General features: G+C 40.4%; 1 protein-coding gene across 1 annotated transcript in view; it reads right to left on the reverse strand.

The window, feature by feature from the left end:
• The window catches only part of SORCS3 (sortilin related VPS10 domain containing receptor 3), a 539,475-nt gene that overhangs the window by 32,309 nt on the left and 481,753 nt on the right, over positions 1-25,413 (reverse strand). The window contains exons 15-18 of the mRNA XM_033131434.1: positions 13,633-13,750; positions 12,478-12,611; positions 3,092-3,205; positions 748-919 (exon numbers count right to left, since the gene is read on the reverse strand). Coding sequence (XP_032987325.1) covers positions 748-919; positions 3,092-3,205; positions 12,478-12,611; positions 13,633-13,750 — 538 coding nt within the window. The remainder of the gene's footprint in view (positions 1-747; positions 920-3,091; positions 3,206-12,477; positions 12,612-13,632; positions 13,751-25,413) is intronic.

A 25,413-nucleotide genomic window follows, 5' to 3' on the forward strand; every position in this document is an offset into this window, starting at 1 on the left:
AATCTAGAGGGCTTTGTAAATCAGGTAAACGTTCTTGCCCACAACCTCAGCGAGGCGTGCCTGGAAACCTCTCTGATTTGGGAAGAGATTAAACAGCTCATGTAGGGAGCAAGAAGCACACAGCAGATCTATTTCCCTTCTGGAATGAATGAATACAGTCTGATTTTACTGCCCAGTGTGCAGAAGGCACTAAAAAGTGAACTAATGGAGCAGCTAGCTGATGGGAAAGCAACTAATACGACAGTCTTCGTAAAGATAAATTGAAAGGATTTCAATAATCTTCCCCCATTCTCACACTCATTGTTTTAAGACCTTTTGAAAGCCTTATGGGCTTTTTCATCAGTGAAGTAAAGGGTTAGAATAAAGCAAAAGGGGTTCCTGAAAGCAACAGATAAAATTTGCATTCCCTTCTTCTGGCAGTTCACAGTATATGGTCTTACGGTGATAAACTTTCCTTCAACAAAGCAGAGCTTAAAGGGAAACCTCAAAGAATATATCCAGATCTGCTCTGCCTAGAGACAAGTGGGCCCAACTGCAGCCTGAGTCCGAGTCTGTATAGTGGGATGAAGGCAAGAAGGTCTCTAAACACCCCAAACACTCTTTTCCTCCTTCTCTCTTCTCCTAGAAGTCTCAGCTACTCAACATTGACTTTGGTGCAGGGACCCGAATACACCATATTTTTTTCTTCCCTCAAAGAGAACAGGGAATGACCTGCTTGCGAGTTCAGAGACCCAGGCCAGCACCTACCTCCTCCATGAGAATGATAAAGGTCGCATTGTGCCCCTGCTCTGCCACCAGGCGTCCATCGGTTGTCACCACGTGGAGGCCCCGAGGGGCTTTTCCAGGGCACATCTGGGCCTTGGCAGTGTACTTCTCCCTCAGCCCATCTGTGCAGTTGTTGGACACGATCCGCCGGTACCTAAAGAGTGTTGACAATTGTCAGTGGTTCGGTTGTGTTGTGCGTGCGTGTTACAAAGCCAGTGCAAGGGAGCAAGAGCAAGACAGATATTTCGCACAGCTGCTCCTAAAAACTGAGTCTCAAAGAAGACAGCCATTTAGGGAGCTAAACAGATGCTGAGGAACCGCTCTCCTGCATCTCAGGAAGAGTAGCTCTTTAAACATTATTATTGATCCTACCTGGTGAGCCACGGATCGCATCAGTGTCTAAACCAGCCAAGAAAAATCAATGTCTGACTCACACGAGATGGGAGGAGGCAGACCCACCGGCCTAGGGGAGCAAGGAGAGCAGGTGCTTCTCTCTGAAGGAGTCTTATTTGTGGTTGCTGAGGCCATCCCCAGCTCTCTCCGTACCAGAAAGCGCTAGAAGATGAGACTTCGAACTCTAATCTCTCAAGAAGCCTCTTCCTGTCTTCCCTGCACCCCCAGGATATCACTCGATACCTCAGTACCTAACAGTCCTGACTCTGGAGCCACTGGGATATTTTATGACATATTTTCTCTCTTGGTTAATGTTCATTTCCCGCTCAACACAAATGCCAGATTAGAAGCACAAGTTTGAAACTCCTATTCAACCCGGCCGAGGTAAAATGACCTCAGAGGAGCAGTCAGCATGGGAAAAGCTCCCACAAGGTGCTGTGACCTTCTAGGACAAGGGCATCTTTGTGCAGTGATGTCACGTCATCTCACTTGACCACCGACCCCAGCGTGTGAAGTCAAGCCAAGAGCTTGCCCACAGACTTGGCCTAATGATGGCCATTATTTCCAGGCACAGCACTATCTGTAAGGCTGCAGAAAATCAACATTCTGGTAAAACCATATAAAATAAATGCACCACCACTATCACAACAACCACCACCACCCCCTCCCACCATCATCATCATCATCATCGTCATCATCTTCTTTCACCCTTTCTATCAGGATTAAGTTACCAGTCCATCCATGTTGCCTTCTTCTGGGGGCCTTGAAAGCAGATGAAACCAAATTCTTTATGTGTGATATCGGCCCTCCACTAAACCTGATATTTCTCCTGCCCCCTCCCCCACAACAACATTGCTGAACTCCTAGGTATGCTCTCCATCCAGAGATCTCAGGGGGATGTTAAGCAAACGTCATATGTAATTATTATCTCAGATGGAATTACAATATATGCTCTTGTAAATATATATTACTTTCAATTGCCAAGTGAGCTCATAATGGGTTGGGAGCTGTGTTGCCAAATTTGCTAGCCATGGTCCACCTGTGCCTATTGAGCACTTAAAATGTGGTTAGTGTTACATGTTGGACTGACATGCAATGGCATATTGTGTGAATGGCAGAAGAGCCATTGGAAGAGGTGAGACTGGCATCCAGACACTGTAGTCCCTGGCTACTCAAAGAGTCCTGGGACCAGCAATGTTGACCTTGCATGGGAGCTTGTTAGAAACGAAGAACTTCAGCCCCACCCAGATATCCCACATCAGAAGGTGCATTTTAACAAGATCCCCAGGTAATTCATAGCACATTAAAATTTGAAAAGTGATGTCTTAGACCACCCGTCCACTTTCCAAATCCATTCTGGGCCATGGAAGTGGCCAAGGAAAGGGGAAGGCAACAAATGTCAAAGGACATTTTTTTCAAGCATCTGAATGAGTAACTAATAAATGAACAATGAGAGAGTCATAGACATAATTTGACAATTATAGAAAATGTGACTTGACCTTTTTATTCTAAGAATTCCTAGGACGGAACCTTTGAATTTTCATTATAAGATTTCAGCATCAGTCATGAGAGCTTCAGTTCACCTATCATTAGAGAGCATCACAGCATCTGCATACCACTTGTGTTCATTTATTTCTCTTAGAGCCCAAGAAATAAGGAGGCATTTCTTTCCAGAAGAGAAGGCCTGACCAAAACAATACGTATAGCTATCGTCTGTCAAAATGGTAAAAGGTACTGAAATTGAGTAATCAGAAATATATTCTGATGTTCCTAAAAGGCTCCTCTCAGCTAAAGAACTCCTCAGTTTTTCTCAGAAATCACATAAACAAACTCTATCTATACTCCATCCTGTTTCAATAGTGACGCTCCCTTTAATCTCAATTTGGAGAAACAGAAAAACACTGAGTGGAGTTCCTTCAGGTGTTTTACTTACCCAGTGCTGTTAAGGTAGCTTTGACCAAGGCTGCAGTCCTTTGCTGGTGTTGCTGGATTGTACCAGAAAGCTGGGACACACTGGCTCTCTCCATGTCTCTCATAGCCATAGTCACTGTCCGGAAAATGAATATTGCAAAGTGATATAGATGCACAAATGCTAAAATACCCAGACAAACACACACACACACACACACACACACACACACACACACACACACACACACAGAAACACATCCCTATAGCCATCCACAAGGCTGCAACACAAATCTTTAAAACATTTCCAGTAAGGGCAAATATTCATACTTTGAGAATTAATTTTTAGATTCAGAAATAATCCCAAGTCATTTAGAGTCCAGCCTATAAAAGAAATAGTGGATTATCAAATGGATATTCTAGGTTTAAAAGGGTATGGATATACATAATGTGGCAGGTACACTGGCTTGGGGTGGGTATGAGGGAGGTTAGAAACTTAAACTTATATTTTGGATCACAGTGAAATTACTGAAATAAGTAGATGATAACCAAGAAAATGACTTAAAAGGTCAAGATTCATTTATGTGTTAAGATTCCACATGTGTTATTGAAAATTCATTTCATTTTTATGTTTCCTACAAATTCTCTCTCAAACAGATATATACAGTTGCATTCACGTATATTTATATATAGTCATTCAAACTTCTCCCAATTACATATAACTCAGGTCCCTTGTTTCCCTCAACTAACAAAACAAGACAAACCCTAAACTGTAGCTCTTTTCCATGGTTTCATAAAAGCCTACCCATAATAAAATGAAGAAAGAAAGTCAGGTTCCCTTCCCCTTTCCTCCCCATTACAAATTGAGAAACTAATAAACCAGTGTAGGAGAAGAGGGTCCCATCTGAAATCTAAATGATGTTTCCTTACTTTTTGGAGCTTCATAGGCCCCTAGATATGTAATTGTCAGGGTAGAAAAAAAAGCAATAAAGTATTACTGCTCTGTAACCAACCAGAGGTCATTGAGGGTGCCATCGCATGGCAGGAGAATTTATGTGTCTAAGTTAAGCATCCAAGGGTTTCCTGAAACCCACAGACTGTGCAGAGCAATCTGGACATTTGAATATCGATCCACTGAGTGTTAATGAAACATAAAACAGCAAGGGAAATCATTCTCTCTGAACCCACCCCTCCTTTGTTTCTCTGCCTCCATATTCTTTGAGCCAAGATTTTATGAAAGTCCAGTGAAATCAGAGGCCAATTGTCTATGCGTGTAACTAGAATAGGAGTGAAAGGGAAATAGGAATGAAAGTTTAATTCCACATTTCTTTGTCACTCAATATGTGCCCTGTCTGTAAGAGAAGTACAACCCCTATCCTCAAAGGGTTTTCAGTCTTTTAAAGATAGAGATACAATGAAAGAACAGAATAATGCACTATGAAGCAGAACATGGTATAAAACAGTATGAAACAGTGAAGATGTACCAAGTGATTAATGAGATTATATAAATTATCTTCCCACTTTGATTCCACCCTACTTTCCCACCATCTTCCTCCACACCAAATTCACATCTGAATACTCCAGGCCAACCTTTCCACCCTCTTTGTCTATGTTATGCCCTTGGCATGGAACACTCTACCACCTTCTGTATTTGGTAGTTTTCTACCTATCTTTCATCAATATCTAGGTCAGATGAGACCATCTATGATTCCCCAGACACAATTTTTGCGGCCATAACATGTTAGGAATACTGAGGTTAGGTTATAAGAGAGCAGAGACCTCTGTTGGTTTTGTTTGCCAATGTGAGTCTAGAACGAAACCTGGGCCACTGAAGGTATTAAATAAGTATTTACCGGGTGAATGGATATTCCAGTTACATTTTAAAATGATTGCACTAAATTATGCCATTGCATTTGGTCTGTCTCTACAGGAAGACTGGGAGCTCACAGTTCACTTTTCAGTGTGGACCACACAGAGTATCACAAGTGCCCAACAGCTGCCTGTGGAGTGAGTGTGAGCGAGAGTCATTCGAAATCGCTACACGGAAATGTGGAACTCAAGACCAGCTTTGATATGGCCATGTTTAAATGAAACTGAAAGAAAAGAAGGAGAAAGGGACCTGTGTGACAAGTAAATCTTTTGCCATGCCTCCTGATCAAGGACTGGTGATCTCCCAGCCTGAGACTTCATACGGACTTGGTGTTGTGCCAGCTTGTAACAGCCCATGACAGCCAACTTAAAATTTCAGGGATTTTGCTAGCTGTTTAATGGCTGGTAAACACAACCATTATTAAAAATTATATGAAATTTCAATTAATAATTACATTTAGAAAGTAATAAATATTCAAAACACAGACATTCCTTATTACTTTACTACGTAGTTTTATATATAATATCTATTGTATAAAAGGTTATTAAATATTATCATATTCTCTATGGCCTTGAGCTCATTTACATCTATGTATCTGTACACTAGAAATACTACATACTGTTGTGCTATCACTACACATCTCTCCCCAACTCTGCATTCACAAGTGTCATGTCGGTAGCCTGAAATAGGCCCTGGTGGGAATACTTATAGCAATCAGCAAATGCTGCTCTTTGGGACTTATTTATTTAGTTGTTTGCTCCCAGAGATCCGGTAGTTAAACCTTTTCCATCACACCACTGAATGTCTGATTTCTAAGCACTGTTTATCCGTAGAAACATTGAGGCTGTGGTGTGTCTGTATTACTTCTAGAAATTCCCCCAATTGCTTTATGAGATAAATCTGTTGAATGTCCTGCTAATCTGAAGAAATTTAATAATCTTTGAAGGAAGTGTGCTCTCCTAAGCAGCTTTGGGAGAGAGAGAAATGCCTTGATGCTCTTCGCTAAATGTAACCATCTTTAGCAATGCTGTTCAGCTCTGCTACCTGTTAACCATACAGTAATTAAAAAGGGGGCATCAAGCGTGCTGCTTTGCCCCGAAGAGAAAAGGCACCTCATTAATATATAATACCGTTAATGGAAATATCACGGGTTGCCTCCAAGCTGTGGACTCCTTCATTAACTTCTGATGAATCCATATTAATTTCTCTCATATGGCCCAACCTCCCTCTCAGCTCTGGAGTCTGCATGATTTAGACAAACAAGCAATTTCAGCTGCTGCTCCAGCTGCCTGGGGAAAGGCGTTTTTCTGTTGAATTATGAAGTTTGGAGGGAATGTACCAGGAACTTTGAATTGCCTCAGGGAAATACGCTGCCACAGCTTCTTCAGACACTCAAAAACGGTTTCCTTCAAGAAATGTTACCTCTGCGCCTCTCTTAAAAGGGTTTAAAACTTCTAAAAGTTTAGGGGAAAACTTGTCCATTTCTAGGAACCTGTATGTACAAATCCCATCCAGGGATCCAGGGAGAAGCCTTAGATGATCTAAAGAAGGCATAGACAGGACAGCTTCAGAAATCAAAAGTCTTCTGCATGTCAGAACAGGAAAGGACACTTGTATTCCTAGGGTCCAATCCCTTCAGTTGGTTGATTGGAATGGAGGAGCAAAATGAGGAGAAATGACTTGGTTAAAGATTGTGCATAACTGAAAATGGAGAAATGACTTGGTTAAAGATTGTGTATAACTGAAAATGACAAATGGAGGTGATAACTGAGACTCTTGACACCTGGTTCAGCATTAGGACAGTCCCAAGGGGCACCACTTCATCAGTAGGGATGGCCCTCTGGTCCCCAGGAATGACATTCCGAGACTCTTAGAGCAAGCCAAAAAGTCATGGTGTCTGTTGGCCCAGCTACAGGGGCTGTGCCCACAGCTCCATCGTAGCCCCAGTGACCCCCAGTTCCTCCATTCTCCCATTTGGCAGTTGGGATTCCAGTATCAGTGTTCCACAGGTGGCCCTATCCCATTTTAGGGGTCAGCACAGCATGCTGGGTTTGGGATCAAGCAGAGAGAGGTTTTTCTGGTAGGCACAGAGTAAACACTCAACAAACAGAAGCAACCACAACAAAAACAATGAAATAATAACTTCGTCGTTTAGCTAAGGCATAAGCCTAAATGCAACTGGAGAAAGACAATTACATCCAAACTATTTCAGAAATTGTTTGGAAAACCCAACAATCTTCCCTCAAGTATTTCTTCTAATCTAAGCCCATTTGGCCTTATCCCTCCACTTGTATATCTGCTTTCCCTGAAGCACTGCCTGTTTTCCTTGTACTTACTCAGCAGCAAGTCTACACAGCTCCACCACCACCTCCAGCAGGAAGCCGTTCGATCATTACTCCAGTCCTCAGTGCTCAGGGCTCACTTTGTTCTGACCCTTTCTAGCACCTACCAGTGCTGTCCGATTGAATTTTCTGTGATAATGGAAATGTTTTATATCTATGCTATGCAATATGGTGGCCACTAATCACATGAAAAGTGGCTAGGGAAAACAAAGAACTAAATGTTTAATTTTATTTCATTTTAAGACAAATAGTCACATGTGACTAGTGGCTACTATAACCAGATAAGCATAGATCTGGATCATAAAATTCAGCATCTGATTATACTTTTTATTATTTGCTGTTATGCCTTCTTTGAGTTCTGTAACTCTGGTTTACACATCTTTGAGTTTTCCACAATGCCTACCCTATAGAAAAAACATGCATGATTGTGCTCTATATGCAGAATACGAAGGGTTGAATGGATTTCAGACACACCTGAGTTTATGTACTGTGGCACCCCAAAATCTCTTCTATTCTACTTTCTATATCACCACCTGATAAAATAGCTCTGTGTATCTGGAACCATACTGAACGTGGTGGAGTGTAAGACATCCTAAGGCTTAGGACTCTGAAATCATAACATTATTTTGAGTGAGTTACTAAACTTCTGTGTCTCCATTTATTCATTTCTAAAATGCCTATAGTAACAGACTGTTATTTCAAGAGCTGTTTGAGAAGATTAAGTAAAATAATACATCTAAAGAACTTGGTACATAGTAGGTGCTCAGCAAAAGTTATTGCTAAGTAAATGGCTGGGTGAGTAAGAAAAGAGAACTACTAGGCGCAACCTCTGATCCAACCCAGTTTCTCACTGAACAAGTATATTTGGGTGTCCCAGAGGGTAACTCATTTCTAGCAGTCCTCATATGACTTTAGAGCTAGCTCTTTATGTTACCTTTATGTTACCTATGTTACCTGACTATACACTGGTCTCGGACAAACTTAATTCTTAGGGAAGATTTGTTCCTGGCCCCTCACCAGTGCCACGGTGGAGGTTGCTGCAAAGTGCCTCCCTAGAGTAAGCATGAGACTGGGAGGTTTACAAGGCTATTAAGCAGAAACATCATAATTTATGAAACATCATAATTTACACAACATTCATACATGATTTACACCTGCTCTGGATGGAAGTGTAAAAATTATGAAAGCTAATGGTGTTCCATAAATAAACACTTTTGAGAATCTATAAAACCTTCCCTCTTAGAGCAGAGGAGGCGTACAGGTTGCTCTCCCTAAGTTTTCCACCAAAACCAAGATGTTTGATCATCCTCCCCAGTCTCCAAACCTCCCACCAACCCCAATCTGATTAAACTACGTAGGTTAAACACTCTCTCTGTTATCTCTGAGACCTAAAATTTGCCTGGACCATTCAAATGGCAATGACCTAATATGGCTTAGCGAAACAACTAAGCAGAATATGCATGATAATTTCTTATACTGACTGAGCTGGGAGTTTCAGATTCCTTAGCTAATAACACTTCCTGGTAGGAAGGACCACTGAGGAGGACACCAGGCTACGGAACTTGCCATACACTGTTTTCCAGCATGAGCAACAAAGACAAACAGACCAACTACATTTGATTGAAAAACTATATTTTTAAACTGATAACTATGCTTATTGAAGTTAACTTAAAATCAGACCGTTTTAAATACTCAGTCCCATTGTCCACAAAAATCACTGCAAAAATCCTGGAAATTTCAGAAATCAAACTGCCTATTCCATACTCAAGGGTAGTACAAAAATACTTTTTGGGCCACTCTTGATTTTTTATTATTTTTCTGTTGTTCTCCGTTTACGACCAGTAACCCAGCATCCAGCCTTGTGTGTCTGTTTCTCCTACTTCAGACTCAAGTGGTTCTTCTATCTTCTTTTTAATATGAGGCATGATTGGCTATAGAAAGACAAACATACAATGCCTTATATAATCCCACCAAATTCTATAAAGTCTTCTTGAAAACCATACATCTATTACAATTCCAGTACCAATGGTCAAAACTACTTCATTTATAACTGTTTTAGAGTTAATGGAACATTTTATATTACACTTCATCAATAGCAGTTAACCTAGGTCATTTGAGGATGAGTTTTAATTTTAAAATAACTAAACTTGGGAACCCTATTTCTTCTGATACATAAAGTGAATCGAAAATAATAAAGACTTGTTTGATTTCTTGAGAAGTGGCATGATGTAGAGGCAAGAGCATGGTATAATATTTAGCTAGACTTGCATTTGAACCCAGCTCTTTCTCTCTTGGTTATGTGAACTTGGTCAAGTAATTTACACTCCAGATGCTCATTCTTCTCATTAAAAATGTTGTAATAATGATGCTGACATTATGGGATCTTGGATCCAGGTAAGTACTTCTACCAATGCAAGTGTGAGAAGCACAGAACACCTTGCAAGGACTCTCTCACTTTACTTATAGATGCATTCTGACGGCAATTCCAAAGAAAGGTTCAGAACTATTTTAAGCAATGCCACCAATATTAAAATAAATGGATAACACTCAAAGGTAAGACTTTGAAGATAGTGCTTATTTGAATGTATAAGCTCTGGTTTACTTGCTGAAAATACCATGGGGACCACTTAACCCTGGGGTACAAGATTAACAGCAGCAGCAACTACTGTATGGATACCTACAACACTAGGATAAATGCTTTGTTCACGTTAATGATATATATTAATTCATTTATTCCTCCCTAGAACCCAGTGAGATGCATGCTATGTATTTGTATTTTATAGCTGAGGAGGTAAAATCATAGAGATTAAGAGATTTTCCCAAGGTCAAAAATTGTGAAAATCAGAGCTGGGATTTTTTTCTAGATTCACAAATGTAATTGCTGAAGGAAATAAAAAATGTTTATGTTACGATTCTTACTCTTTCTCAATTGTGTCTCAATTGTGAGGTTTCCCAACAATGGGTGAGGGACTAGAGCCCAGAGAGACACAGGAGAAGATGTAGCATGACATACACAAAGACAGTGCACCTCCATGGAGTCAGTGTACAGAAGGATACAAAGATGCCTGATACTTGTGTGCGGAATATTTAGGTTGACATAGATATGTCATGAATCATAATTCTGAGTGGCCTACTGTATACATTGCTAGGACTATTTTGCTGGATTGCAGTTAATAATTAAAAACTATTCTTCCCAAGTGTGAAGATGTCTTTTGTTTCCAAAGAGTAAAAGTTGACACTGTCATTCATATTTAAATTCCATTTAGCACAACCCATTGGAATGATTCTTCCTGAAGTTCAAATTTCGGAGGCATGTATTCAGGAATGAACCTCTATGACAGTCACCTGGCTGGCTTACAGTTACTAGTTATAGTCCTAGGAGGAAGCAGGAAACAAAGATGGCTTCCAGCACAAATAAACCTTAAGAAACAGGTTGTATGAAATGAGCATGGAAGGGGTCATCAGGGGTAGCTGTTCTGTGATCATTTGGACTTACTTCTGTTATTCAACACCAGAAAAACCCAAGTGCCACTGTCATGGTCCTGCCCCTTCCATGTTTATAGGCTCATGCCTGAGACCTTAGCTTTGTCTTTTAAGCTGGAATGGCTTATGAAAATATCTAAATTGAACTTCAACTTTTTTTTTTTTTTTTTTTTAATTTATTGGGGTTCAACTTTTGATTGTGATGCAGAGGAAGAATTTACCCAGCTGGGATCAGATATGTACTCACTCCCAGAACTTGGAATGTTTTTGACTCTCCTAACAGGAACAATATTTAGAAACATGGTACAAATATTTAATGCTTACTATTGGCTAGATGCTGAGGGTGCAATAATAAAGACAGTCTAAAACTCCTGCACTCATAGCACTTACATTCTACTGGGGAAAGACAGGTGATAATAAAGTGATCGAAAAACATGATCGCTCCATATGGTGAATAATACTTAGAAGATGATAAAAACAGGCCAAGGTAGAGAGTGCCAGGATGTAGGTGAGATTAGATGGTCTCAGAAGGTATTTCTTAGGAGCTGATATTTTTAACTGAGACATGAGTGATCCAAAGGTGCCAGCCATGCTGAGATTTGGAAGACATCCTAGCACACACTATTTCCTCTGCTAGGAATGAGCCTGGATTAATTAAGGCACAGGAGATGATAGTATGGCTGCAAAATGGTGAACAAGGGAAGAATAGTAAGAAATTAAGGCACGATGGTAGCAGCAGAGGCCAAATCACTTACAATGAAGAAAGCCAAGGTAAGAAGATTGGCTTATATTTTAAGAGAGGGGGAAGCCATCGGAGTGTTTTAAACTTAGGCATGATAAGATCCAATTTGGGTTTTTTAAATTTAATTTTGGTTGCCGTGAGGAGAAGGTGACAAGGGTGGAAGTAGAGAGAGAGTGAGTAGACTGCTGGAGGCATCTAGACAATGGTAGACATGGGTAAATGTGCTTTGAGTTAGAATGTCTTTTGGAGGTAAAGACTTGCATGGACTTGTGGATGGCTTGGATCTGAAGGTGAGGGAAAGGGAAAAATCAAGCTCTCCTGGGATTTCAACTTAAGTAACTGAATGGATATCTGCACTGGGGTGGGGATTCAAGAAGAACCAAAAAATTGCTTCCAATAGTGGTGATTCAAGAAGAGTTCTGCTTTGGTCATATTAAGTTTGAAATCCCTGTGAGCAATTTAAGGGGAAATGAATGCTGAATAGATAGACGAACACAAATGTCTCCATGCTAGAGGAAAGGGAGGTCAAAGCTGGAGATAAATACTTGCAAATTTATGAATCATTGGCTCATAGATGAGATTTCACTTTGTTCTTTGTGGTTGTCATTGGAGGGGGGAAAGATATGATGATGAGAGTTCAAATGCAAGAGCACAAGCTGAGCAGACTTGTCTGGAGGTTACTGCCCAAGGCAGTAGCTCCCTAAACTCTGTCAGTGCCCAGCCCAACCTCTCTGGTACTTTCTAATATTGTTGCTAACTGAGATGAGAAGAAGTCCCCTTGGACATACTGCTCCGATAGAACAGTGATCTTCCCAGTAAAAATACCTTCTTCTGTCCCTCCTCCACTAATGCAGACTTCCCATCTGGCTGAGGAAGTGGGGCCAGTCGTTCCTCTGCTAATTCCAACTTCATCTACACCCCCCAAACAGGCACCTGTCTGGTTGGAATTGACAGTGAGATGCCAAGGGACTTACCACTCAAAGTCCCAGTCGGCACAGACACAGGGTTCTGAGACCACTGTCCCCGAGGCGTCTCGGCCTAGGGCACACTGAGCTCCTGGCTTGCGTTTCTTAAATATTTTCCTTTCTCCCATGACACAAGGCTCCCCCTTAGAAAGAAAGTTCACAATGAGAAAGGCAGAAAAACACAACGAAGGTGAAACAAACCAGCTTCTCAACAAGAAGCATTAGCCTATTCGTTCTCTTTTGGTCACTCTATGTAGCAGTCTCATTCCCAGTAACCATTCTGGAGTTTTAAGGATAAAACGGCTGCTGTCTTACTACTACACAACAGGAACAGCCTCCCTATGGGGGGCTAGCCTATCACTACTCATCCACCCAACTTGGCTAGGGATGTCTGCTCCATCCTATTTCTTTTCCATCTCCATAGGAATGCAAAGACTCTAGTCATCCTCACAGACCACCAGGCAATTGCCCAGCTGACTTTAGCAAAAGTTCTAGTGGAAAGGTTCCCACTTCTGGCATACATGTACTTTTAAAATCATCTTCAGAGTAAAACTGAAGTGGACCCAAAAGTTTCCTCTCTATGATAAACAACCATGTCCAAGTCTTTATTCCTAGTCAAGGGCAAAAAGAGCAGGAGAAGTTGGTACAACTTACAAGGACGCAGTGCTTCTAAAGAACACAGAAGCCTGACTATATTGTGTACCGATCAATATCTGCCATTGCTAGAGGCCCTAACCCCCAGCCCTCACCCTTTCTCCGTGGCTCTGTTCCCAATATTCTGAGGCCCCTTCCTTCAGGTTGGCCTGAGAAATGCCCTCACTCTCCTCATGGGAAGGTAAAATGATAGATCCATTCTAGGGTCGCCTAGCTGTCTGGGCTTATTTCTCCATGGATAGAGCTAAAACCCCAGGGTATCATTGTCACCTCTCCCCCCTGCTCTCAGTGATTTCAATGAATAGATCAGGATACCAGGATGCAAATGGTCCCAAATACCATCTACTGGACCTGGATGTGTGGGTTTCAACCCTTCCCCCAAATCCACCATTATCCTCAGTTGGCCCACGACCTTCTTCTTCCAAATGGGGAGGCCCAGGTATGACTAACCAGGGCTGCAGTAGCTCCTCGCCTAGAAGCCAATACTTCCCTCTGCACCGTGTGGTGTACCTGATTGAGCAGGTGCCAGGTCTGATAATCTTCTTTGGTGCAGTGCCGGCTGAAGATAGATTTGTAGTCCACTTTCACCAACTGCCATTCAGAACGGAGGCTGAAGTGGCCAAAAACTCTGAGTGTTCAGGGAAGGGATAGGAAAGACAAGCAGAAAAGCCTCATCATCAGTCACAAATGCACAAAGACTGGGAGGATAGAGCACTGAGTTGCAGTCTGGACTTTAACTGGTTCTGCCAAAGTAAGTTCTTTGAAGGCCATTGAGGAGAAAGGTCACTGTCCACATAACTCCAGCCAATTGACATAGCATTCACAGTGGGTTTAAATTCTCTCTCTCTCTTTTTATTGCAAAAGTAATATATAAGCTTTACAGGACATATTCATAATATAGAAACGTATGCAGAAGGAAAAAAAATTACCCAATAGTCCAAAATCCTCCACCCAGATAGAATTGCTGTCCACATTTTGACATACTTTTTTCTCCTTAATTACAAGCATTGGTGTTTTGTTTACTGATGTCCACTGACAGGGACTCAGTTTCCTCATCTGTAAAGTAGATCATATGTGTGTATGTTAGGGGGAGGGGTGGGTTAGCTAATCTAAAGTGTGACCCTGCAATGACAAAATTCTGACTGAATCTGAGTGCGTTTTAGTTGAAATCTCCATTGCTTATTCACATGACAACCACCCTCCTTCCCCCTTCCCTGAGAAATCTCAGGAGTGTCATATAGAAAACTCATATTTATGGATAGCAAAGAAGCACACCATCTGCGTGACTTAGATAATCAATACTGACCTTTTCAAAGCCCAGCACTTGATAGCCCTATAAATATGAATAATCAATCGTTTCTAGAAAAATAGATTGATCGTCCATACTCCACTTGGATGGCATGTCTTGTAATTACAATGCAAGACATCTATCACAGTGATAGAAAGGAAAGACCAATCATGCCGGGAACTTAAATCAACTGAAGTCTTTCAAGGAATTGGATGGCTTCCATTTCATCAAGACATATTCATGTTCCCAGCCCTGGAGTCTCTTCTCTCCAAGTTAAGATACTTTCATGGTGACACCAAGAGACTAATTCTCTACAAGGGATACTTCCTTCTGCAATCTGAAAGATGAGGATGCTTTGGGAGGGGTAGGGGCTGACTAAAATCGTGAATTGGGGAAAGAAATAGGATTGTTGTGTAGCTCATACAACTTAAAATACATCTCAGGAAATGACTTTTAATGTCCTATAGATAAAACATTAAATAAAACTTTTTAGAGCTTTGTCTAAAAGAAGATTAAACAGACTATGAAGGAAAGGCTGAAGGTCTCTACTGTTGTAAAACTCTATGGTCTTTGTATGAATGTTAGCTTAGCGTTGAGTAGTAGAAACCACAGGACTTGATATCCTGGATTGTGTGACTAACAATGCGTGGAGCAGAGTGAACATAAGTATCTCCCCTGGTTCTCTCCGTTCTCTTTCTTTCTTGCTATATCCAGTGGTCTGCAAATCCAATATATCCCTGACAGGTCTCCACTAAGGTAATTCTACCATTTGGTTCTTGTTCATTTCATGGAGTAGTCATGAGCCAATCCATTTTCAATCTTTAACAAAACAGTTATCCGATTTTAAAAAAGCCCTCTTGTTTTAAAAGAAGAGAGTTAAGTGGAAAGCTCATCAGGTAAAAAAGGAAAAAAAAAGACAGACAGAGAGAGAGAGAGAAAAAGAGAGAGAGAAAAAACAAAAGCAGTGGGAGAAGACTTTGATAAATTTCTTCCTCCCTATCTATCCAGCCCCTCCAAATCCTGCCACATTGAAATGCCACCTTCTCTAGTAAGTCTTCCTTGATTGGAGTACTCTGAGTAGCAGGATATTAGTGATGCTAAACCAAACACTTCTGCCAACTCCAAATAGTTTACAGTTATTTCATGGATCACAAAATACATCATGTCAGATTAATCCCATCCCTTTCTATGAAAGGATGAATAGGCAGACAGAAGAGGGAAATATGATCAGCAAGGCATCTGACATTATCTGCCATAGCAATCTTGCAGAAGAGATGAAAAAATATGAGCCAGGCGCTAGTAAAATTATGTGGCTGAACAGTACCTAATTAAGGCATTAAAATCAACCAGGAGGGAGGGTGTGAGTAGTCAGCTCCAAGGTTCTGCTGTCTGCTCTTTCTTGTTTATCATTTTTATTAATAACTGGAAGACATGAAAATAATGGTCAGCAATGGAAATCACATATGCTGATGACAAAAAGCTGGAAGAAACAGTCAATATACTTGATAGCAGAATCAGGAACCAAAAAGGTCTTGACAAAATGAGAGACAGACTAAATTTAATAACATGTGAAACAGCAGGAAGAAATGTCAGGTTCTCCCCTTGACAATTACATAAGTATTGGATGAAAGAAACGGGGCTTGGTGAAGCTTAAACAACAACAATAATAATGGTAGCTTAAGAGTTTTCATATACAATGTAATTAATATACGTATATACTTCAAAGAGACCAAAAATATTAAAGGTGATCTTAGAATGCATTAATTAATACAGAATTTTTTATATTACCTAGAGCAAAAGAGACAATATCTTGTTCCATTCTACATTAATTAGATCACAAAGAAAAACTGTAGTTAGTTTTAGATGTCATCATTCAAGAATGATGTAGAGTATACTAATGTATAGTACCCATATCGGCTGTGGTGGTGATAGTGGAATTTGAATCTCCCGAAATTTTAAATAAAAATATGCATTTGTTGGCATGTGCATTTATCTATGGAGAAATTATATATATTTATCAGAATTTCTTTTTCCCCCTTTTTTTTAAATTAAAGTTTATTGGGGTGACAATGGTTAGTAAAGTTATATAGGTTTAAAGTGTACAATTCTGTAATACATCATCTATATATCACATTGTGTGTTCACCACCCAGAGATTTTCAAAGGGGTTCACAGTTCCCAAAGTTTAAGGATCACTGAAAAAAAGAGTGATTAAGATGGTGTACTGAAATGAATAGTGGCTCCCCAAAGAGGTATGACCATGTTCTAGTCCCTGTAAAACCTGTGAATGAGACCTTATTTGGAAAAAGTTCTCTGATTTGTAAGTAAGTTAAGGATCTCTAGATGAAATCATCCCGGATTATCAGGGGGAGCCCTGATTCCAATGACAAGTATCTTTATAAGAGCTACAAAGAAGAGAGACATGTAGAGAGGAGAAAGCCATGCAAAGACAGACGTAAAAAAAAAGAGCAGGCCATGTAATGACAGAGGCAGATATTAGATTTATGAAGCCACACGCCAAGGAACACCTGGAGCCACCAGAAGATGAATAAGCATAGAACAAATTCCCCCCTAGTGCATGAGAGGGAGAGATGCCACTTTGATCTTGAACTTTGGCCTCCAGAACTGTGAGAGAATACATTTCTGTTCTTTTAGCCATTCAACTGGTGGTGATTTGTTAGAGCAGCCACAGGAAATTAATACAGATGGTGCTATGACTTGAGACTACTTTTCACCTATCTGTCTAAGAAGTGGTATTAAAAATGATGGCTAGTTAACCTGGAGATGGCTTAGGAAGGGCCGGAGAAGGAAGACCAGTAAGTGGGTACTCTAGGGAGATATCTTGAATGAAATAAATAAATAAAATAAAATAAAAGTGTGAAAGTTTACAAAATGTGAGAGATCCTTTCTAATAAAGTTGCCCAGAGATGGAAAGGAATGCTCGAGAGTAAGGAAGCACAAAACTTCAAGCTCAGGCTTAACCACCTCTCAGGACTGATGTTGAGAAGGACGCAAGCATCACCCAGGAGCTTGGCTTAACTGACCCTGAGCGTCTAAGGATGTCCATGTTATTGGTCTTCCCAACTCTTTGGGATATCTATTTATGATCTCAGAGTGTTCGTTTCAGGACTAAACACAAAAACAGGGGCCCAGTCAGGCCTTGTGGACTAATTCAGAGTCTTCTTTTCTGCTATCTTGGCAGGTGCATGCCTTTCATCTATATTTCTTGGGCGTCTATCCCAAATTTTCTTACACTGTGTGTCCCAGGTTTTTCCCCAAACTGTAAATTGATATACTAATATTATAACTTTGAAGTGTTCTAGTTTTCTCTCCTGTGGTCACTTCCATATGGCCGGTGTAAAACTTCAATCATTTAATGTTAGGATTATGAGCTTTCCTCATTTTCTTACTGGACCCCAACTAAGATATGTTGGGGGAAACCCCTTAACAAGTTTCAGACATTAATGTACTCCCCATCTCTCCATTCGTTATCAGTTCTGGAAAGAAGAACGTTCATTGTGGGTCCCCTCTCGTGGAACATAATTGACTCCAACACAGGGTTTCTCATTTGAACAGATCTAGCTTCCCTAATTCTGTTCAATATTGCATTCATTCATTGCTCTCCTGATTAGAGCTCATGGAAGCTAAGAAAATGGCAGAAACACAGCAAACTAAGCAGGATATAAAATAAGGACTAATTTAAATTCAAGCCTGTCTCATTCCTTTTCATAACTACACTTTGAACAAGTGTTAAAATTCACAACAGGATCTGTGGAAGTGAGCACCCAGCATAGAAATTAGGGTGATCATCATCCGAAACCACGTCCATCACTTTGCGGTAATCAATATTGACAAGGTCCATTTGGTTCTGGATTGGGAAAAGAGAAATCCCAGACTGGTTCTAAATACTTCTACTACTACTACTACTACTACTACTACTACTACTACTACTACTACTAATAATAATAATAATAATAAAAATAATAAGTTTTGAGAGAAAACTTTCTTATCCAGTAGAAATGTTTCTCTAAAGTTAGGGAGCTTCTCACCAATACAGTAGGTGCAGTGTACTCATCCCACTTGTGGTAGCTTTGGGAGAACAAAGTGGTTCATATATCAAGTGAATATGAAAACCAAAAAGATGGGTGGGACAGAGGAATGAAAGACATGGAACATCTCTAAAAGGATAATGTGATTCCCAAATCAGGTGCAACTTTTTCCAGAAAGTCTTCTGTGACTATTCCAGCAACATTGAGCTCTCTTTCCTCAGAAGCTCAAATGGCCCTGATATCTCTAGACCAGAGGTTCTCCACTGTCTGAATCAGAATCACATAGAAGCCTTGTCAAATATAGGGTTGTCCCACCCCCAGACTTTCTGAATAGTATGTTTTAGGTACCTGATTGTGCAATTTTAATAAGTCCCCAGGTGATGCTGATGTTGCTGGTGCCAGGAGCAGCCTTGAGAAACAGTGCTCTAGACCACTGACTCAGCATTTCTTAATTTTCTTATACTGATGGTCAAATTTTTGTCAACCAGTTAGAAAGCTCCTAAGGCTGAGCAGGATTCTTGTACTTTGTACCCCACAGAGGTACAAATTCAACAGTAATTGCTTGACAAAAAATGGCTAATTGATTATTGAGTGCCAATGGAATAAGGCAATTCTAGAGGGTGGTTTCACTTTCAAGTCTTTGGCAAAAAGAAGCTAATTCCTAGTCGATCCACAGTCCCATTTCCTTGCAATTACCAAGATAAACTATTTTGACCTCCTTCTTCAGAAATGTATTCCTAGTCCCCCCTTTTCACTCGAAGTCTATTTTTAGCAACACAATCAAAACCCTATCATGTAAGATAATGTATGTGAAAATCTTGAGAATCTCAATGGACAACAAATGTTTATTACCATCACCATTATTCTTATTACTGGAACCCCATGGAATCACACACAAGGCCCTGCTCAGCAAGAGCTTTCCATAGGTTTTGTTCAAAATCGTTTTCTTCAAGGTACACACTAACCTCAAATAGTGGGGCTTTCTGTGTGTGTGTGTGTGTGTGTGTGTGTGTGAGAGAGAGAGAGAGAGAGAGAGAGAGAGATCATCTATAGAGCCTTGGCGAAAGTACATACCTCATTCACAAATCCAGGTGACTGGATACAGGTAGCCTACCCTTTACTTCCCCTATAGAGGTTGCTCCCAACTACAGGACAAAATAAATGAATTCCCCAAGCCATTTCTCACTATATGGATTTTTAGAAAAATATCTATTAGAAATTATTACTTCTAGTTTTCTTTTTCTTTTTACCTTGCCACCTAGATTTTTTTCGTGAGAGTTTTTGGCTCCACTCAAGATTCACCTTCTTGGGCTCCACAAATCTAAGAGTCTCTCTCTCTCTCTCTCTCTCTCTCTCTCTCTCTCTCTCTGTGTCTCTGTCTCTGTCTCTCTGTCTCTCTCTCTCCTCCTCTTCCTCCTCCTCCTCCTCCTTGTCTTCCTCCTCCTCTCTGGTGCTAAATGTCTACACCACAAAGGTGACTCTGGTCACAGAGTATTATCCCATGCTTTTGTGCTATTATTTCACTTGTAACATGCAGGTGGTCTGGGCATGACAGCAAAGTACTAGGCAAGGAAATAGAAGACTTGTCTTTCCCTACTGCTCATCTGCCACTAAATTAGCTAGCTAGGTAACCTTGAGCCAACGACTTCATCTTTCAAGCTTCCTTAGAGGAGATGATTTTTAATCAGTGACATATATACTCAAGGGATGAGATGCAGAAACAATCTAGACATAATGTGGCCCTTTCAGGATAATTTCTATGAGTTATTTTCTTTCAATCCCTATGTTTGCCTCCAGGTATACAAGCTATCTATCTCCTGGTGACCCCATACACAAAGGATTTATCTAGTCATTCATCTTTGTCTCCACTGACACTTCTTTCATATAACAGATGCTCAATAAATAGTCTGGGTTGATTAATAGATAGAATTAATCTATCAAATCATTCATTTCTTCCAAAATTGGGGTAATAGCTTTATCTGCCCTTATTTCTGGGCCAAAGAACATGGTTGAATTGTGTGTCCTTTGGGGTTTAGAAGGACAAAAGCAATCTCAAGGAAAAACCAGCAGCAGTTTCACTGCCCCTGGTTATCCGGGACTATGCTAGGATTTTCACAAATAGCTGTGATTTGCTGGGGCTCTGAATAATACACTTTCTCTAATCCACCATCCAGATCTCAGTAAACCTTGTGGGGAGAAGAGTAGGTAATTTGAGGGAGGGAGGTGGTTCACAAAATAAAAGACTTCATTAAAATTCCATACACAAACAGGGTTACCTACTCATTAATTAAGTGATTTCAAAAGGGGAATCTTGGTATGTAATTGCTATAATTTAGGTGGAAACAATGCCACACTAAATATAATTAGAGGAGTAGGCTCTGTAAAGATGTTTTTCTCTTTACCAGAGAGCAACTCTGGGTCAGCTGATTTTCTTCTGCATATTAACCCAGTTCTTTATTCCATCTCTAATTATACCAACTTTTACACATAGTTATAAAATCTGAGAGACATTTCAAGGGAAGCGAGGTTGACTAAAACCCTTCAGAGAGGAAGAGGAGGAGGATTCATACTAGGAGGCCACTAGAAATGTGGAAAAGAAAGATCAAACAGCACTTGGGGAATTAGATGAGGAGGACTTCACTGCAGACTGACTTTTCTGGGATCATTTGATTGAATTCAACCAGGATAATAGTGTGTTGTTATCAACCCGCAGCAGAACCTCCTCCTGTCCCTTATCTCCTCCGTGACTCCAGGACCTGCATCACGAGCTCTCCGCAAACACCAACTCTCCCATCTTTATCTGCCTGAAGAAAATCTGAAGAAACAGAACAAGGCCAAAGCTGACACTGTTGGTTTCTTCCTGACTTTGTTCTTTCCGTTATTGCCTCAACTGAGTCTTCAATCATCAGGCTAGACACCTCTGCATCAGCAGGCTCAGTCCTCAACTTGGTCCTCTCCCTTAACCTCCAGTCTGACTGAATCCTTTTCATTACAAGTCTACGAAATCTCTCACATTCATCGGCTCCATTTGAGTCCCATTCCCGTGTGCTGATAATATTAAGGGCTACCACTGGCAGCACGCTTATGTGCCAGGGATTCTGCTCCACAAATTTACACAACTATTATCATCCTGAATGCTTGCAACGCTCTGAGAATCAGAGGCACAGCGATTTCAGATGAAGAAACTGAGCTCTAGGGCCCTGCTCAAGATTAAGGGTGAGCTGGAATTCAAGTTGGCATTCATGTGAAGCCGAAGTTCTTATTGGCTGCCCTTCCTCCTGCTGAAGACTGTAATCCATGCTCTCAGTACTTCTTGCCTCCTCATTAATTTCCCTTGTTTACACCATATATCCATCTGCATGAGACCTCTGCTCTACCTGCTTCCAGACAGTTGTCTTAGAGCATTGTTCCAATGACACTACATGCCTGCTCAGAAAGCATCGCTGTATTATAGCCCACAGTCCTAGAACTAGCATTCCATTCCCGATCTGGACCTCGCATTCCTTTCCAAACCTTTCTTCCTTCATCACTCTTTGTTCTAGCCAAACTAGTCTATTACCCTTTGTACAAATGTCTACTCTACATAGATACTTGCATGTGTGCACACACACACGTACTAGTGATAATAGCTATAGAAACTTTTGTAGAGTTCCTGAAACACACAAACATGCATTCCTGATTCATACCTTGCTTGTGTCATGCTTTTCACTAAAAACATCCTCCTTTATTTTCTGCCTGCCCCAATCCCAGCTCAAGCCCCTACTTAAATGTCACCTCCTCTTAGAAGCAACCCTTAGGTATCTCAAGTTGAACTGATCTCTCCCTCTTCTAAATTTTTGGTGCCTTCTCTTCCTTTTTCCATTTATGACTGCCATAACTTAAGCCTTCTTCTTCTCTGTCCCCGGTCCCTATACTTGACCTTGGCAATCCTATTCATTTCCCCAACTTCCACCTCTATGTAAAAAACTTCCAGTGTAGCTGCCCTTGTCCTTGAACTCTCGCAAGACTTAGACATGAATATCATGCTAATAACTTTGATTTTTATTCAAGAACCTTCTGCATTGGCCTCCATCTACCTTGGAGGTATTATCTCCTTCTACTCTCCATTTTTTCACTTGTGCTCAAACAAAAGTCCATTTTGTTCCACTAAAAGAAGAGTGATTTCCTAGTGTCTGCTTTTCCTCTGCTTTGAATACCTTTCCTATCTGATCTTGTCCAACTCCTACCCATCCTGCAAATCTCAAGTAAAATATAGAAAGTAATTCTTGGGAGGGGAAAAGAGGGAAGGGAAAACCTTTTAATTTTAAATATTTCATAGTGATGTTTTGATTTCCTCTTTAAGAAACAAAACTACTCCAAAATAACCCAGGGTTTTATTTCCAAATATATGTTTACCCCTTTATTTATTTACCTTGTGATCATTTTATTTTAAAATTTTGATCTAATTGTAATATTTAGAGAGAACATGATATCAGCTTTTTGAAATTAGTACAGTGTTTCAGGTGTGCAGTAACTTTACTAATAATTGTCACCCCAATAAACTTGAATTAAAAAAAGAAATTGTTACAGTGTATGGTCCTTTAAAAAATACTATGTTTGCTTAAAAATATGCGTTTGCTACTTGTTGAGAGGAGGGTTGTATAAAAGCCTTCTAAATAAAGCTTGCTAATAGTATTATTCATATCCAAAATCATACTAACTTTTTGATTGCTTGGTAGAAGTTTATTAAAATATTCCCCTAAGATATTTCAAATCTTCCATTTTTCTTTGTGTTTTTTGTAGGTTTTTGCATTATGTAACAATACCCTAAAGGTTTTGAGATTATTCTCTCCTTGATTGGTTCTTTTTAGTTTCAATTCAAACGCTAACTTTTCTGTTATGCCCTCCATGACCTTTCCTCCTGCTCAATGGTGTTTTATCCTCCTTGCTACATTTCTCAGAAATTTGCAATTTATATAACCTGTACCTTACACATCACAAGTGCTTGTCATATATTTATCGCCTGAGAGCCAGTAGAATGAAGTGGTCAAACACACAGGTGTTAGGATCAGACAGGAGAGATGTAAGCCACGATCCTGGACCTATGGAAAGTTCCTTCCACAGAATAATTAGACTTCAGTTTCCTCACGTGCAAAATGAAGATAACAACAGTACACAACAGAATTCTGAAGTTTAAGTGTGTTATGTGTCTATAATGTGCAGTATAAATTAAAAATGAATAATTTAAAACTGTTAACATTTTTACGTAATTGTATTTAATTAGAATAATTTAACGTCTTAGAGTTTTGTGAGCAGATAGTGTGCCTATGCTTTTATGGCTCTACGATCCTTACTACAACCCTTCTAAATAGTTGGTACGCTAGTAGAAGTCAATCAAATAACAATGATCGACCAATATGAGTAAGAATTTATTGAACACTGATAATATGCTAACCACTTTGCATGGATTATCTCGTTTCATTTATCATTTCCATTTAACAGATGAGGAAACTGAAGCTCAAAGAAGTTAAACAACTCATCCAATAACATTACACAGCAAGTAGGAGCTGGAGCCAGGAGTCCATCTTAGGCAGTTGCTGCTAATGTTAAAACACAGTTCTCAGCACTTTGTTTTCAGCAAGGTTCATACCCCGTTTTAAGTGTTTCATGGCTCATTAGCAATCACTTGACTGTACATTTGGCACTAAAGTATGAGCACGGGGGTGCCTCTTAGCTCTAATTCATAATAGGCTTCAGGCACAAGAGGCAAAAACACCTTGAAATATATAAAACTAAAAGCATGGTTGGAGAAAGGAGGAAAAAAGAAATCTACAGAGATGTATCTAGAGAGTTTCAATTATGGCCTTATTTGTCTCAAGGTTTAAAGTATCTAACATGTGGGGAATTACATACTTAAACCTGAACTACGACAATCTTTATTGACTTGTTCTCTAGATGGGAGTCCCTGGGGCATGAAAAGAAAACAAACAGAATTATAAAGGCTTGTTATTGGAAGGGTTCTTAGGAATGAACTTTTGACCCAAACCCTTCATATGTTGGTGGGGAAAACCAAGACCCAGATAAAGTAGTGGCCTGCTCAAGAACACAAAGAACAAGAATCCAGCTCTCCTGAAACCCAGCTCTTTCTCCCACACTGAATGTTTTCCGTGGGAAACCTTTGCAGCCTGCAGGCTGAGTCACAGCACACCACACATAACAGGAGCACCGTGAATAATTGCTGGAGGAATGCAGGGTAGATAAGTGATCACAACCAGGATTATAGTTAGGGAGGGCTTCAGCTAAGATCCACTATCCCCATTTTGCTGGCTTTTCTGCCAGGCTGCTATAGCTAACGGGTGCTCTGGCTTTGCCAAACCCTAGCCTGCCGCTCTGGAACCACAGATGTGTGCCACTCGTGTCTTCTAAGAGAGACGAATTGATTTGGTGTGCTAAAATCTGGCACGTCTTTCCCCTCACTCTGTTGGATCAAATGAATTATCACAATGACACAGACAGTAATGTATCCTGGTCTCTGGGGAAATGAGCCTGCTCCCCTCCAGGGACCATTTAGCTGTTCTCATTGAACCCCTAAGGTAGGTGAAAATCATAGGGTAATGGAGTCTAAATTGGGCTTCCCTGGTGGCCAGAAAGTTGGAAGGCTGGCACAGTCCTTCCGTTTATAAAGGAGAATGCCTGCAAGTGCTAAGGCAGAAGAAGACTTCTCCCATTGGCTCAGGTGTTGCCTCCACATTGACATATAGATAAATATGCCCACATCAAATGCTCTGCAATGACCCTGTCTGGCTACGTGCAATTTCCCCCATTGACACACTGGATTTATTTCTCATTCTTCTAAGTAAACAGTTAAATCTGCTGTGGATTCCGGTGAGTCACACACCATCTTCTCTGCCACCTCTGTCCAGGACTCAGAATTAGCCATTGCTAGGAAACAGCAAATCCCAACTCAATCCTTTTA

Source organism: Rhinolophus ferrumequinum, chromosome 16 (genome assembly GCF_004115265.2).
Source record: "Rhinolophus ferrumequinum isolate MPI-CBG mRhiFer1 chromosome 16, mRhiFer1_v1.p, whole genome shotgun sequence".
Taxonomy (NCBI): Eukaryota; Metazoa; Chordata; class Mammalia; order Chiroptera; family Rhinolophidae; genus Rhinolophus; species Rhinolophus ferrumequinum.